At 41.6% G+C, this 16,955-nt stretch overlaps 1 protein-coding gene across 3 annotated transcripts in view; it reads left to right on the forward strand.

Moving 5' to 3' along the window:
- The first annotated feature begins 1,132 nt into the window (after positions 1 to 1,132).
- Positions 1,133 to 16,955, forward strand: part of LOC126293756 (tyrosine-protein kinase Fer-like) — a 125,611-nt gene continuing 109,788 nt past the window's right edge. For 2 of the 3 annotated variants that reach the window (XM_049987107.1, XM_049987109.1), the window contains exon 1: positions 1,133 to 1,308. In XM_049987107.1, coding sequence (XP_049843064.1) covers positions 1,234 to 1,308 — 75 coding nt within the window. In that variant the 5' untranslated portion in view covers positions 1,133 to 1,233. The remainder of the gene's footprint in view (positions 1,309 to 16,955) is intronic. The other variant, XM_049987108.1, reaches the window with a different exon arrangement.

Genomic DNA, 16,955 nt, shown 5'->3' on the forward strand with positions numbered 1-16,955 from the left:
CGATTTAAAGGCTACCACCTAGCAAGTGTGGTGTCTGGCGGTGACACCACAAACTCCTCTTCTCCCCAATCCTATTCAATACCTCCTCATTAGTTATGTGATCTACCCATCTAATCTTCAGCATTCTTCTGTAGCACCACATTTTGAAAGCTTCTATTCTCTTCTTGTCTAAACTATTTATCGTCCATGTTTCACTTCCATACATAGCTACACGCCATACAAATACTTTCAGAAACGACTTCCTGCCACTTAAATCAATACTCCATGTTAACAAATTTCTCTTCTTCAGAAACGCTTTCCTTGCCATTGCCAGTCAACATTTTATATACTCTCTACTTCCGCCATCATCAGTTATTTTGCTCCCCAAATAGCCAAACTCCTTTACTACTTTAAGTGTCTCAGTTCTTAATCTAATTCCCTCAGCATCATACGACTTAATTCGACTACATTGCATTATGTTCTTTTTGCTTTTGTTGATGTTCATATTGTACCCTCCTTTCAAGACACTGTCCATTCCATTCAACTGCTCTTCCAAGTCCTTTGCCGTCTCTGACAGAATTACAATGTCAACGCCGAACCTCAAAGTTTTTACTTCGTCTCCATGAATTTTAATACCTACTCCAAATTTTTCTTTTGTTTCCTTTACTGCTTGCTCAATATACAGATTGAATAACATCGGGGAGAGGCTACAACCCTGTCTCACTCCTTTCCCAACCACTGCTTCCCTTTCATGCCCCTCGACTCTTATAACTGCCAACTGGTTTCTGTACAAATTGTAAATAGGCTTTCGCTCCCTGTATTTTACCCCTGCCACCTTCAGAATTTGATAGAGTGTATTGCAGTCAACATTGTCAACAGCTTTCTGTAAGTCTACTAATGCTAGAAACGTTTGCCTTTCCTTAATCTTTCTTCTAAGATAAGTCGTAAGGTCAGTACTGCCTCACGTGTTCCAACCACTGTTTCAAAAGGTTAGCCCCACCACCTGGGACTCCTCCTTCCCAGCAGGAAAGATTTTCCCCCAAGAAACTGCCGATAGCGCCTTCTGCATCTTGTATCGTGAGTGGCCGCAGTCGCTTTATCATTGTTATCTCTGACTGCTCCGTTACTTCCTCGAACGTTGCGCGTCAGTGGAGCAGGTGTTTGTGTCAGCCGCAGACTGAGTGGCTGGCGTGCACATTTGTTGTCGCTGTCACTGTCTGCTCGTCTTGGCTTCGGGTTTGCGAGCGAGCAGCCATGGACTGCTGGCGTTGGCAGCGCAGTAAACGTCACTACGAGCGGGAGCTCCTGGAAGAGGTTGACCCGCTCCAGGTAGGTCTGTGCATCACGTTCCAGGCGCGCCATCACCTCCTCCGTCGCAGAGTTACACACCCGTATCACTACATCTACATCTAGATTTATACGCAAGCGTTACGTGGCGGAGAGCACCTTACGTGCCACTACCTCCCTTTCCTGTTCCAGTCGCGTATGTTTCGCGGGAAGGACTGCCGCAAAGCCTTCGTGCGCGCTCGAATCTCTCGAATTTTACATTCGTGATCTCCTCGGGAGGTATAAGTAGGGGGAAGCAATATATTCGATACCTCATCCAGAAATGCCCCCTCACGAAACAAGCTACGCCGCGATGCAGAGCGCCTCTCTTGCAGAGTCTGCCACTTGAGTTTGCTCAACATCCCCACAACGCTGTCACGCTTACCAAATAACCCTGTGGCGAAACGCGCTGCTCTTGTTTGGATCTTCTCTATCTCCTCTGTCAACCCGACCTGGTACGGATCCCACACTGATGAGCAGTACTCTAGGTCGAACGAGTGTTTTGTAAGCCACCTCCTTTGTTGATGGACTACATTTTCTAAGGAGGTGATAAATTCTTCTCGGGTTGACAGCCGAGTCAGTGCGTTGCCTACTCCAGCAACGTTCCAGCAGGTTTCTTACTTGCCATCTTCAGGCGCCTGAAGATGGCAAGTAAGAAACTTGCTGAAACGTTGCTGGAGAACAACGCACTGACTCGGCTGTCAACCCGAGAAGAATTTATCATCAAGATTCGCCGAGAAAGCCTGCATTCTCATATACATCTTCTAAGGACTTTCCCAATGAATCTCAACCAGGCACCCGCCTTACCAACAACTAATTTTATATGATCATTCCACTTCAAATCGCACGCATACTCCCAGATATTTTACAGAAGTAACTGCTAGCAGTGTTTGTTCCGATATCATATAAGCATACAATAAAGGATCGTTGTTTCTATGTATTCGCAATACATTACATTTGTCTATGTTAAGGGTCAGTTGCCACTCCCTGCACCAAGTGCCTATCCGCTGCACATCTTCCTGCATTTCGCTGCAGTTTTCTAATACTGCAACGTCTCTGTATACTAATGTCGATTAGCAGTAGGGTTTTGGAACATATACTGTGCTCGAACATTATGAATTACCTCGAAGAAAACGATTTATAGGCACATAGTCAGCACGGCACTAAATGGCTCTAAGCACTATGGAACTTAACATCTGAGGTCGTCAGTCCTGTAGACTTGGAACTACTTAAAACTAACTAACCTAAGGACATCACACACAGCCATGCCCGAGTCGACTACCACCGCTCGACCACAGTGGCTGGCATAGTTAGCACGGACACAGAAAATACAGTTCTTGTGAAACACAACTAGCTCTTAATATTCATGAATTAATGAGTGCTATCGACAGGAGGTGTCATTTTGATTCCATACTTTTAGATTTCTAGAAGGCTTTCGAGACGGTCCCTCACAAGCATCTTCTAACCAAACTGCCTGTATATGGAATATCGCCTCAGTTGTGCGATTGCACTCGTGATTTGCTGTTACAGATGCCGCAGAAGTAATATCCAGCGTCCCCCAAGAACGTGTTATAGGTTCTCTATTGTTCCTGATCTATATTGACGACATAGGAGACAATCTAAGTAGCCCTCTTAGGTTGTTTGCAGATGATACTGTAATTTAGTGTCTTGTTTGTATAGTTATCAGATGACCAAAACGAATTGCAAAATGATTTAGATATGTGTATGGTGCGAAAAGTGCCGATTGACCCTGAATCAAAAGAAGTGTGAAGTTATTCACACGAGTATTAAAAGAAATCCACCAAATTTCGATTACGCGTGAAACCTTCCCATCTCCTCTATATCTCTTTTCCGTTACGCAACCTTCCCTTCTACAATAACCTATGAAACCTTCCCTTTCGATTTGTACCTCTTGCTTAATAATAACAAATGAAGTCTTTCCTTAGAAATTAATTCTCTTTCTCAATCTTTGCATACAAATTTAATTGCTGCTTATTAAAAGTGATTTGCTGATTATTTCGACGAAACATAGAACGTGTCGTCGTCGTGGCTCTCAGTCGTTGCCTGCAATAACTCAAAACTGTTCCTTACCTTCTTTACTGTTACTGACTTTTTACAATAATCTTACAACTAGCATTGCGCAAACATACCTTCAGTAGTCTTGAGTTTCTCAAAAAATTAATTCAATACTATTAATTCCTCTTATTATAATAGTTAGCTGAGGTCTCTGTACATCCGTTTATACTCTCTTGTAAATCATAGCTGGTGGCTGGCAGGCACACCGCTCCTCTCAAACTCTCGCTTCAGACCTGCTACCGACTCGCTTCACATCTCGCTTACCACTGACTTCCTACGAACGCTAAAGTGCGGTCTCTCCTGCCAACAATGCTTCCTGGTGCAGACAATCCCTGCTACAATTACAAAATGTATCAATGCGCGGTCTTTCCCGCTCTTCTCTTAAAATGTATCAATACGCGGTCCCTCCCGCCCTTTTTAAAATTATATCAACGAGCGGTCTCTCTTTCCAACAATATTTTGGTGTAGACATTCCCTGCTACCACAGTTCTTTCCAACATGACATATATTAATTATTCCTACTTCATCCTATTGATAAAATATTAACATCCTTCATAAATTCTGGTTTAACAATAGACAATAGAAATATACACATGTTGCATAACCCTCCACTGGGATTTCTTAAAATTTTCCTACGTCGTTAAGTCATTTGGACTTGACGTAAGGTTAAAATTAGATTATAGAAATACACTCCTGGAAATTGAAATAAGAACACCGTGAATTCATTGTCCCAGGAACGGGAAACTTTATTGACACATTCCTCGGGTCAGATACATCACATGATCACACTGACAGAACCACAGGCACATAGACACAGGCAACAGAGCATGCACAATGTCGGCACTAGTACAGTGTATATCCACCTTTCGCAGCAATGCAGGCTGCTATTCTCCCATGGAGACGATCGTAGAGATGCTGGATGTAGTCCTGTGGAACGGCTTGCCATGCCATTTCCACCTGGCGCCTCAGTTGGACCAGCGTTCGTGCTGGACGTGCAGACCGCGTGAGACGACGCTTCGTCCAGTCCCAAACATGCTCAATGGGGGACAGATCCGGAGATCTTGCTGGCCAGGGTACTTGACTTACGCCTTCTAGAGCTCGTTGGGTGGCACGGAATACATGCGGACGTGTATTGTTCTGTTGGAACAGCAAGTTCCCTTTCCGGTCTAGGAATGGTAGAACGATGGGTTCGATGACGGTTTGGATGTACCGTGCACTATTCAGTGTCCCCTCGACGATCACCAGAGGTGTACGGCCAGTGTAGGAGATCGCTCCCCACACCATGATGTCGGGTGTTGGCCCTGTGTGCCTCGGTCGTATGCAGTCCTGATTGTGGCGCTCACCTGCACGGCGCCAAACACGCATACGACCATCATTGGCACCAAGGCAGAAGCGACTCTCATCGCTGAAGACGACACGTCTCCATTCGTCTCTCCATTCACGCCTGTCGCGACACCACTGGAGGCGGGCTGCACGTTGTTGGGGCGTGAGCGGAAGACGACCTAACGGTATGCGGGACCGTAGCCCAGCTTCATGGAGACGGTTGTGAATGGTCCTCGCCGATACCCCAGGAGCAACAGTGTCCCTAATTTGCTGGGAAGTGGCGGTGCGGTCCCCTACGGCACTGCGTAGGATCCTACGGTCTTGGCGTGCATCCGTGCGTCGCTGCGGTCCGGTCCCAGGTCGACGGGCACGTGCACCTTCCGCCGACCACTGGCGACAACATCGATGTACTGTGGAGATCTCACGCCCCACGTGTTGAGCAATTCGGAGGTACGTGCACCCGGCCTCCCGCATGCCCACTATATGCCCTCGCTCAAAGTCGGTCAACTGCACATACGGTTCACGTCCACGCTGTCGAGGCATGCTACCAGTGTTAAAGACTGCGATGGAGCTCCGTATGCCACGGCAAACTGGCTGACACTGACGGCGGCGGTGCACAAATGCTGCGCAGCCAGCGCCATTCGACGGCCAACACCGCGGTTCCTGGTGTGTCCGCTGTGCCGTGTGTGTGATCATTGCTTGTACAGCCCTCTCGCAGTATCCGGAGCAAGTATGGTGGGTCTGACACACCGGTGTCAATGTGTTCTTTTTTCCGTTTCCAGGAGTGTATGTGTAGTAATAAGTAAATGAATGATAGAATATTTCTTTCAAGAAAGCACACACATATACTGTCATAAGAATTTGTTTTTCTAAGTCTAACAAAGAGAATATTCAAAAGAGTATACATCAAAATATTCAAATAATATGAGTCAGTAAGTTGGAAGTGTACATCAGGTAGTAAAAGTTATTTATATCTGTAATAGTAATGGCTGGAAAAAATTAGAATAAATTTGTTTCTCTGGTGAAATTGGCATCTGTTAGTACAATATTCAAAGAAGGGAAAAAAAGGAATTGGATAGCATGGTCAAAGCACTGGGAATTGTCCCTCACATAACACAACACCAGGTTTCGCCATGTGATTCCGTCGTCTCTTTGATCCATAGTTTTAGTGTAACCAAACACTAAGTTAACCGTCGATTTGCCTGAGTTGCCGCAGCCACATCAGCTACGAGTTCCAACTCCAATTGTCCATTAGTAGCGACGGTGTGCATCTTTGTATGCAAGCACCTATTGACGTACATCATGACTTTGGTGTGCATCTTGGTATGCCGACACCTCATAGAAAACATCGTAGATTGAAGTAACGTGTTTGTGCTCCATAACCATGGGGATGCACACGATCTAAGGTATAGGTATAATCATCTTGTCAAAAGGTTTACGGATATGGTTGATACCGTTATTACTAAATTTTACATCATTTCTTTCCTCTGTGTTCATAAAAATTATCTTTACCGTATTCCTATTTTACGTTTAAAAGGACAAAGTATGCCACCTTGTGTGACTGTAGAAAAAGTTTATAGTTTTAAACAATTACACACACAAAAAAAAACATTTTCAATCTGCAGTGAATTCAGCCTACAGTACATATGACATTACGTGACAGTCAATAACATAAACAAGTATTCCTGTACGTGAAATTTAGTAGTACATTTAGGCATCAACATTTTAAATAAAATACACAAGTACCTCTATAAAATTATGTCAGTTTCTGTGACTTTAGCTGATACATTTCCTCTACATAAATCATAATCTGGTGCTCATATAAATAATTACATAAAGACACTGTTATATTACTTCACAGGTTGTGAATTCACAGTTTTTGAAGTATGAAATTACATTTTGACAATCTATGTCTCTTTCTGTGACTTCAATATGTTTCGTAATGTGATTGTCAGTTACGAGTCATATTGTCAGTTGACTATATATTGTGTGTGAGTTCTGTAGCACACATCGTCATTGTTATTTAAGAGAAAACATTTGTTTTTTTTACACAAGGTGCGAATCGGTATGCTGACATTTGATGTGATGTGTTTTTCCTATGTATGTATCTGATGTAAAAGATATCATGTTCAATGTAGAAAATTTTTTTTCGAATGGCAATGTACATATAGTAAGCAATTTAATGTTGTTTCTCCATCCGTAGTGCTGCGCTGCGCTGTGTCACCTGTTATCAAAATAAACCATTACTAAATTATATTCCTTATATACTAACATCTTTATTCTCCTCTCTCCTTTGTACCTCGTGTCATCTCTCTGCATAGCCTATAATAAAATATTCATTGTTAATAATCATCAGCGCAAGACATGACTTTAGTATCTCTCTGTGTTACCTATAATAAAATATTCATGGTGAATAATCGTCAGCGCACGGCATGGCTTCAACATCTCTCTGCATCTGGAAAATCGCGTCAGCTCTCGGCATGACCTGTAAAGCATTTATCCATATTTCTCCATATTCAATACTTATATTATAATTTTGGTGAACTATAACAACAATGGTGCATGCACAGGTTAAAGAATACATCTAATTGCTACTACTGTATGAAAATCATTTGTACGTGTTATACTTTTACATTGAAACTAGTCCTGTTAATTGCTTCACTTACCTTACATAATGTGAAATAAGTCCTGTGAGATCGCTTCTAAGACTGCTATTAATGCAATTTTGAACATGGCCGCTAATGCAGCAACCGTAGACGAAATTTATAATATTACTTGAAAATACAGCTCTTCGGTTGCACAGGTAAAACATTTTCAACTTTACCTAGGTTTGAACTGCTCTAAGGCAACCTTCATCAGAAGTAAAAAAATTTTACATGACCTATAACAGAGTTTTGGAATAATATAAAAATTATTAAATTAAACATATATAATAAAATTACATCATAGCTAACTGCTACGGCACAGTAGACAAAGAAAGCATACTTACTTAGAGTAAATAGTTATGAAATGGTTTAGAGCAACAGTGCTCACGTTAAAGATAAAAATATATTTCTACATTATAAAATTTTCCTAGGAATGCACAACTTGATTAAGACGCGCCGCGAAGGGTCGCGTGTGCGTCCGGCACTGTAAGCAGCATCAGACTGAGAGGCGCGCGCGCCGTCGATGTTGGCAAGTCGGCACCTTGTATTGCGCCATCTGGTATTGAATGCTTGTACTTTACAGTGACAACAGCTGTCCGAAGCATTGCAACAGGAGTGCACGTAATGTGCTGATTACATTATGCCAGATAGTATGTAACAGATCGAAAGTTGAACAAAATATTATACTGTAATACAGGGAGAGAGAGAACAATATTTAAGGGTACAGTACGGGAAGCATAATAGCAATGTTCCGCGTTAAGTGATTTTAAGCAAAGGCTTTACACAATCAAATAAATTTTTATCACGTAATTGTAATTGCTCAATGAGGATTAAATGGTCGTTACGGGAAAAATGTTTGAAAATTTCCAACTGTTCAAGAATATCAAGTCTGAAGCCTTTCCGTAAGTAAGATACTAATACGTATTACGAACATCTTTAGGTTTGTGTCCTGTGCCTTAGAGCAGTTGAAACCTAGGCAAAGTTGAAAATTTTTTACCTGTGCAACCGAACAGCTGTATTTTCAAGTAATATTATAAAAAAACTGCTATTAATGTTCAGTGTATTTATCTATGGTCGAGTCGAGGTGACCTGTTGTGCACGTAAATAATCCATTAGTAGCTCACTGTATTCGGGCTTGCTGGGGTGTGTCAAAAAGCTCTTTGTTATACTCTGTCTATATGTATCCCTGTAAGAAGGTTTTACTATTTTAAGAATTTCTTTGTGTCTGACATATGATGGTTTACTCTCGATTTTTTTGTTCTGAGTGTCTCAATGTGTACTACATTAGCGTGCGGAATATTTCGAATTCTGTACGTCCTGCGTATAGAAGTTCAAATTTTTTGCATCGGTTCTTCCCTTTATGTGACAGATAATGGTTGCGGACTAGTACCTTATCGCCAATCTCGTACTTGCGTAATCTACTTACCCGCTTCTGCTGTCTCTTCCGACGATCTGCATCTCGTTTACTGTTCGCTAGTGTCATGTCTATTATCTCACATTGACAAAATCTACGCTTCTTTGGAAAAGTAATCATTTCAGTAAGTTTATTCGGTGGGTCTTTATTCGTCAATATTACAGCTGGTGAGAGTATCGTTGACTCATTAGGTATTGCATTTATTACTTTCTGAAACTGTGAAATGTATTCGTCCCATGTTGTATGCTTTCTGTGGCAATAAATGCTACATAGTTTCCCGATCTCTTTCAATATTCTTTCTGACGGGTTAGAAGAACTGTGATATCTTGATATGTAAATTGGTGTTACGTTCTTACTCTCTAACATTTGTTTCCATATGTCTGACCTAAACTGCGGTCCGTTATCTGAAATAACCTTCTATACATGTCCTACTACTGATAGAAAATCTCTTACAAATGCTCTCGATACTGATCTAGCTTCTGCTTTCCTTAGTGGAGAAAATGTCACAAATTTGGATGTCAGTTCTACGGCTACTAGAATTATAACTATAACCTTCACTTGTTCTGGGGATTTGACCGAAAAGATCTACTGCTGCCATGTGTCTTAACTTAACCGATATGATGGGATACAGTGGTGGAATATGTGATACTGTTGATTATTTAGCTTTCTGACATATCTTGCAAGATGCTATAACTTTGCGAATGTGTTTTTCCATATTGTTGAAGTGACAATTTTGTCGAAGAATTAGAAAGCATTTCCTAGCTCCGTAATGTGCATAGCTTGGGTGCGTACACCATATCAATTTGTTTCTGATCCCTTCTGGAATGCATAAAAGCCAGTTGTAGCAGTCTGGGAATGAGCGAATAAACAGAATATTTTGATGTATAGTGTAATTATGTCTGATTTTTGCGTTGCTCTTGTCTCGTCAAAGCTTTGCAATCTCGTTTAGTGTTTCATCTTCCTTCTGTTCTCTCTCTATGTTCTGTACTGCTGATGATATAAAATTTTCGAAAGCACAGTGTTTGATATACATAATACGATGGTTGTTGTTGCAGAAGGTATTTTCTTTCTCTAGTCGTTTATGGTGAATAGATATTCTGCGTGCCTGGAATGTGCACAATAGTAAAGTCGAACTCTTGTAGATATAATTTCCAACGGCTTAATCTATCATGCTTAAGTTTTGTTGATAATAAAAACTGGATTGCTCGGTGATCGGTATATACTGTGGTGTGTCTTCCATGTAGATAATGACGGAATCTCTTAAGTGCCCATACTACACATAGCGTCTCTAATTCTGTTGCAGAATAATTGCGCCCTGCTGGAGAAAGTATCCTGCTTGCAAATGCAATATGTTTAACGATTGTCTTACCTTCCTCCTCTACTTCCTGGAAATATGTACTCCTAGTGCTGTAGTTGAACCATCTGTTGCAATGGAAAAGTTTTGAGTCAGGATGTGATAACAAAGGTGCCCTTATTTACGCTTCTTTCAAATTCTCGAATTCAGCTTCAGCGTCTTCATTACATGACCAAATTGTGTTTTTACTTGTGAGCTGGTATAGCAAGGGTGTGTCTAATGCTTTATAATGAATGAATTTTCTAAAGTAATTAATAAGGCCTAAAAAGTTCCCAAGTTCCTTCTTATTTGTTGGCACGTCGTATCTTTCAGTGCTTGTAATTTGTCGGAGTCTAGTGCAATACCTATTTGTGAAATGATATGACCTAGAAATTTTATTGAGGCTTTTCCAAATTCAGATTTACGGAGGTTTATAGTTACACCGTTCTGCTCGAAAGTATTCAGTAATTGTTGAAGGGTATGGTTGTGCTGTTCTCAGTTTTCTGCTGCGATTAGAATGTCATCTACATATGTAGTAATTTTGTTTTTAAGATCATGTGGGAGAATTGTATTCATGCCTCGTATAAAGGCTGCAGACGAAATCGTTAGTCCAAACGCAAGTTTACAAAATTGGTAACATTTATCAAAGCAAAGGAATGCCGTATACTTTCGGCAATTTGGATTCAACTGGACTTGCCAAAATCCTGATTTGAGATAGAGAGTGGTGTATATAGAGGTGCCATGAAACTTTTGCAGTAACTCTTCTAACGTCTGTGGTGGGTCATTTTCTGTAATGATTATTTCATTAGCCTGACGTGAATTTAAAACTAAACGGATAGATGCATCCTTCCTTTCAACGATATGTAATAGAATTATATATTGGCTTGCTGCTGATTCAGTTATACTCTGATCAATCATGGCTCGTAACTCTTTCTTAACTGCTTCTGTGTGTATATGTGGGATAGGATAGTGTTTTTCTTTGAAAGTCTCGTGTGGTTTCACCTTAAATTCGTACATAAACCCTGTCATCGTTCCTCGAACATTGTTAAAAACTGTTTTATGTTGCACAAGAATATTTTCTAATTCTGAGCGTCCTGTGTTGTCTTTTGCTATACTGTCTCCAACCTTGCGTGTAATTGTCTCTAATTCATTATACTCCTCTTACTCTGCCATGTCGTTATTATGTGAATTCGTATATAGTGTGAGATAACAATAGCTATCTTTAGAATCTGCAATAATCTCGATCCTGTGCATATTTTGTTCTTCTGAGGATGCTGTATTTTGAAATCTCACTACCACTTCACTGTCTTCCATCTGTAATGTTAGGTATGACGATTTAAAGTCAATCTTTGCGTCGTACTGTACGAGAAAATTCGTTCCTAATATTATATCAGTTGTTAAATGCGGAACTATCCAACAATTGCTGTGGAAAGTTTGCCCTGCAAAAACAAACGTTAATTGTGTCTGTCTTTTGACCAATGCTTCTTCCTGGATATGCTCCCTTAACTTTAGTTTTGTTTATTGGGAATAGTGTATAATTATTATTGATATTGCATCTGTTAAATATGTCTTCGTTAATTACGCACATTGGTGAGCCTGAATCAATTATTGCTAAAATATTTTGTGACTTTAAATTTATCTGGATTATTGGGTGGCATATAGTTTTTTGTATGATCGGTTTTTCGTGTAACAATGTGTCTCGCACGTCGTCTAATGTAATGGCATTCTCTGTCGTTATCTTTTCTCTGTCCTTATCCATAGTGTCGTCATTTAGAGATTCATCACAGGCTATCTCTAGTCATAAATGTTCTGACGTTTCATTTTCTGTCGGGGAGTGTTGTGTATTTTCTAATGAGCTGTACTGTTCTACCGTTTTGATTATTAGCGGTAGGTGGTGGATGAAATCTTGTGTATGGTACATTCATACGATGACTTAGTTGTTGTGCAATGTTTGAATTTCTATGAAAATTGTCATTGTAGAATGTTCTTTGCGATCGGTGTTCGTTTTCTCTCCTTGTGACGTTATAGCTGTGGTTATACGGCGAGGCACGCGTGTTTCTCTGAAAAGGCTGTCTCTGTTCGATTTGTGTATTTCGCGGCTGACCCACGTAATTGCTTGCACCTGTCCCATTTTCTAACCGGTGAGTCATGTGAAAGTTTGACCGGTTTGGCATTTCCTGTTATACACTCCTGGAAATGGAAAAAAGAACACATTGACACCGGTGTGTCAGACCCACCATGTTGTCGCCAGTGGTAGGCGGAAGGTGCACGTGCCCGTCGACCTGGGACCGGACCGCAGCGACGCACGGATGCACGCCAAGACCGTAGGATCCTACGCAGTGCCGTAGGGGACCGCACCGCCACTTCCCAGCAAATTAGGGACACTGTTGCTCCTGGGGTATCGGCGAGGACCATTCGCAACCGTCTCCATGAAGCTGGGCTACGGTCCCGCACACCGTTAGGCCGTCTTCCGCTCACGCCCCAACATCGTGCAGCCCGCCTCCAGTGGTGTCGCGACAGGCGTGAATGGAGGGACGAATGGAGACGTGTCGTCTTCAGCGATGAGATTCGCTTCTGCCTTGGTGCCAATGATGGTCGTATGCGTGTTTGGCGCCGTGCAGGTGAGCGCCACAATCAGGACTGCATACGACCGAGGCACACAGGGCCAACACCCGGCATCATGGTGTGGGGAGTGATCTCCTACACTGGCCGTACACCTCTGGTGATCGTCGAGGGGACACTGAATAGTGCACGCTACATCCAAACCGTCATCGAACCCATCGTTCTACCATTCCTAGACCGGCAAGGGAACTTGCTGTTCCAACAGGACAATGTACGTCCGCATGTATCCCGTGCCACCCAACGTGCTCTAGAAGGTGTAAGTCAACTACCCTGGCCAGCAAGATCTCCGGATCTGTCCCCCATTGAGCATGTTTGGGACTGGATGAAGCGTCGTCTCACGCGGTCTGCACGTCCAGCACGAACGCTGGTCCAACTGAGGCGCCAGGTGGAAATGGCATGGCAAGCCGTTCCACAGGACTACATCCAGCATCTCTACGATCGTCTCCATGGGAGAATAGCAGCCTGCATTGCTGCGAAAGGTGGATATACACTGTACTAGTGCCGACATTGTGCATGCTGTGTTGCCTGTGTCTATGTGCCTGTGGTTCTGTCAGTGTGATCATGTGATGTATCTGACCCCAGGAATGTGTCAATAAAGTTTCCCCTTCCTGGGACAATGAATTCACAGTGTTCTTATTTCAATTTCCAGGAGTGTATATGTGTCGTGTTATTTGGATGGCTTTGTTGCTGTCTTGAATTGTAATGTACATTGTTATTATACAGCTGTTCATTGAATCCTTGTGTGTATTATACATTAACATTTTCATTTTCGCTGCGAAAGCGTTTATTACGATTGTTATTGCCAAATCGTGTTTGCTCAAAATTATCATTGTTTGTCTGGTTTGTGTTATGCAGTGAAAAGTTCTTATTAACAAACGCATAATCTGCCTGGTGTACCTCTAGCAATTGTAGGATGTCTCTAAATGCGTACGCACTGTGCTTTTGCTAGCCTGTGAATAATGACACTTTTAATGCTCTGAAAAGTTTTGAAATACACAGCTGTATTATTGTGGATTGATTGTATGGCTCATTGAGGTATTGGTTTTGTTCAACCATATACTCGAAAAATTGTGTGATTGTTGGGAAAGTAGATTTCTCGAAGTTGGTATCTGACCAATATGCTGCTAGAAATGCTTCCTGGAATTCTTCAACTGAAAAACACTGTTTAGAATTGGTCCCATTTTTCTCGCTGGTTTCCCTTCAAGAAAACTAATAATAAATTCTAGCTTATGTTGAACTGGCCATGACTGAGGGGGTGCCGCATTGAATTGTTGGATCCAGTCCAGTGGATGTATTTGCGTCCTGTAGTTTTTAAATGTTTTAAACTTTCTCACTGAAAGGAAATGCTCGTGGTCGAAACCGTCATGCCTTTGTGGGTAATTAATTACTTTCGTAATGTTCTGCATATGAGTTTACGTGTCTTTTGTCGTCCTGTCGCTGTTTAGTAATTATTTGTAATAGTTCTTTTCGTTCTTTATCCAGCGATCGCACCATTTTGCGGTGACGTATTAAACAGTTTTCTGTGTGATTGTTACAACGGTCATCAATTTGATAATTTTGTTTAGAAAAGTTCTCTGCCATTGTTTCTCGTATGCCAGCCGCGAATGCTTCTTGTTTATCTGTTATTTCTTGAACCTTGCCCGTGTAATTCTTGGTTTGATTGTGAACATTTTTCAGCGACTGCTTGAATTTCTACCTTGATTTCGTTTTTTAAGTCTGCTGATTCTTGCGCCCTTCTCTTAGAGTTTTGATTCATGTCTTGTCTCATTTGTAGCAAAAATGCCATTATTGGATCCGTTTCAGATTGACTTCTGTGTGTATTTGTATTCGTTATTAAAGGTTGTACATCTGTGGCTGTTGATATACTTTCCGGGGTGTGAGGTCGTGGTCCAAGAACTTTTCTGCTCCTCACGTTTCGTCCAGGACTGCGCTGGACTGGAGTCGGGAAGACTCAGCGGAGCAGCGCCTCTGAAGAAGTCCAGCGCAGTCCTGGACGAAACGTGAGGAGCACAAAAGTTCTCGGACCACGACCTCACATCCCGGAAAGTATATCAACAGCCATGTCACCCGGTCGTGAAAGCCTTGGTTGTACATCTGTGTTCATGTGAACATCCTCTGATGATTGTAATCGTGTAATGTCTTCCGTGGTTTCGGAATTTGCGTTAGTAGAAGTGTGGTATCTGCTACGCAAATTGTGTAGCTGTGTACCGTTTGAATCTGTTTCGGCACGTAATGGAGTCACCCTGTTTGACTGCATTATAGTGGTTTCGTTACTGAAACTATTAAGTCTGCTACGCGTAATTTGTGGCTGTGTAGCGTCTGTTGTATTTAAAAACAAATTATTTTGCACTAATATCTCGTTTTCAGTTGGCATTTCTGAAGTTGACTGTTCGACAAAAGATTCTATATTATTACTACTCTCGAATGTCTGTTCACCTAACGTTTCACTATCGGGTTTTTCACACGTATTATTTCTGTCTATCCATGAAAAGACTTTCTCGTCAATATTTTCTACACTTTTATCACTTTGAGAACGAGTAATTATTCTGCAGGACATTGTCTATAATTAGCACACGCAACAAATATATCACTGTTCAAAGCGGATTCAACACTGAACAAACACTTCTCAACGCAGAATCAATAGAGCAAACAGAATTGCTGATGGGTTGTGAATTGAAGGTATACACTTTAGTATAAACGTTGCGCCACTTAACACTAGCTTATTCATACAATTGTAAGAGTCAGTATATTCATTGTCGCAGTAGATTCACTAAAGAGTCTTACTGATTGGATGTCACCGAGTGAAACCTTCCTGTCTCCTCTATATCTCTTTTGTGTTGCGCAACCTTCGCTTCTACATTAAACTCTGAAACCTTCCCTTTCGATTTCTACCTCTTGCTTAATAATAACAAACTAAATCTTCCCTTTGAAATTAATTCTCTTTCTCAATTTTAGCATACAAATTTAATTGTTGCTTATTAAAAGTGATTTTCTGATTATTTCGACGAAACATAGAACGTGTCGTCGTCGTGGCTCTCAGTCGTTGCCTGCAATAACTCAAAACTGTTCCTTACCTTCTTTACTGTTACTGACTTTTTACAATAATCTTACAACTGGCATTGCGCAAACATACCTTCAGTAGTCTTGAGTTTCTCAAAAAATTAATTCAATACTATTAATTCCTCTTATTATAATAGTTAGCTGAGGTCTCTGTACATCCGTTTATACTCTCTTGTATATCATAGCTGGTGGCTGGCAGGCACACCGCTCCTCTCAACCTCTCGCTTCAGTCCTGCTACCGACTCGCTTCACATCTCGCTTGCTACTGACTTCCTACGAACGCTAAAGTGCGAGACCTCCTGCCAACAATGCTTCCTGGTGCAGACAATCCTTGCTACCATTACAAAATGTATCAGTTCGCGGTCTTTACCGCTCTTCTCTTAAAATGTATCAATATGCGGTCTCTCCCGCCCTTTTTAAAATTATATCAACGAGCGGTCTCTCTTGCCAACAATATTTTGGTGCAGACATTCCCTGCTACCACAATTCTTTCCAACATGACAAATATTAATTATTCCTACTTAATCCTATTAATGTATCAATACATCCTTCATAAATTGTGGTTTGACAATAGAAATATAGACGTGTTACACGCGGTAACTCACACAAATCTAAAGGTTGCAAATTCAACTAAACACTCAGAGATTACAGTTATAAATAATCTAAATTGGATCGATCGCGTAGATAATGTTGTGAGTAGAGCAAACCAAAGACTGCGATTCATTGGCAGAACGCTTACAATGTGCAACAGGTCTACTAAAGAGACTGCTTACACCACGCTTGTCCGCCCTATTCTGGAGTATTTCTGTGCGGTGTGGGATCCGCATCAGGTGGGACTGACGGATGAGTACAAAGAAGGGCAGCTCGTTTTGTATTATCGCGAAATAGGGGAGATAGTGCCACAGACATGATACGTCAATTGGAGCGGCAGTTATTAAAACGAAGGCGTTCTTTGTTGCGACGAGATCTTCTCGCGAAATTTCAATCACCCGTTTTCTCCTCCGACTGCGAAAACATCCTGTTGGCACCCACCTACATAGAGAGAAATGATCACCACGATAAAATAAATCAGGGCTCGCACAGAAAAAATTTAAGCGCTCGTTTTTCCCAAGCGCAGTTCGAGAGTACAACGCTAGAGAGACAACTTGAAGGTGGTTCATTGAACCCTCTGCCAGGC

The sequence above is a fragment of the Schistocerca gregaria genome, chromosome 10 (genome assembly GCF_023897955.1).
Source record: "Schistocerca gregaria isolate iqSchGreg1 chromosome 10, iqSchGreg1.2, whole genome shotgun sequence".
NCBI lineage: Eukaryota > Metazoa > Arthropoda > Insecta > Orthoptera > Acrididae > Schistocerca > Schistocerca gregaria.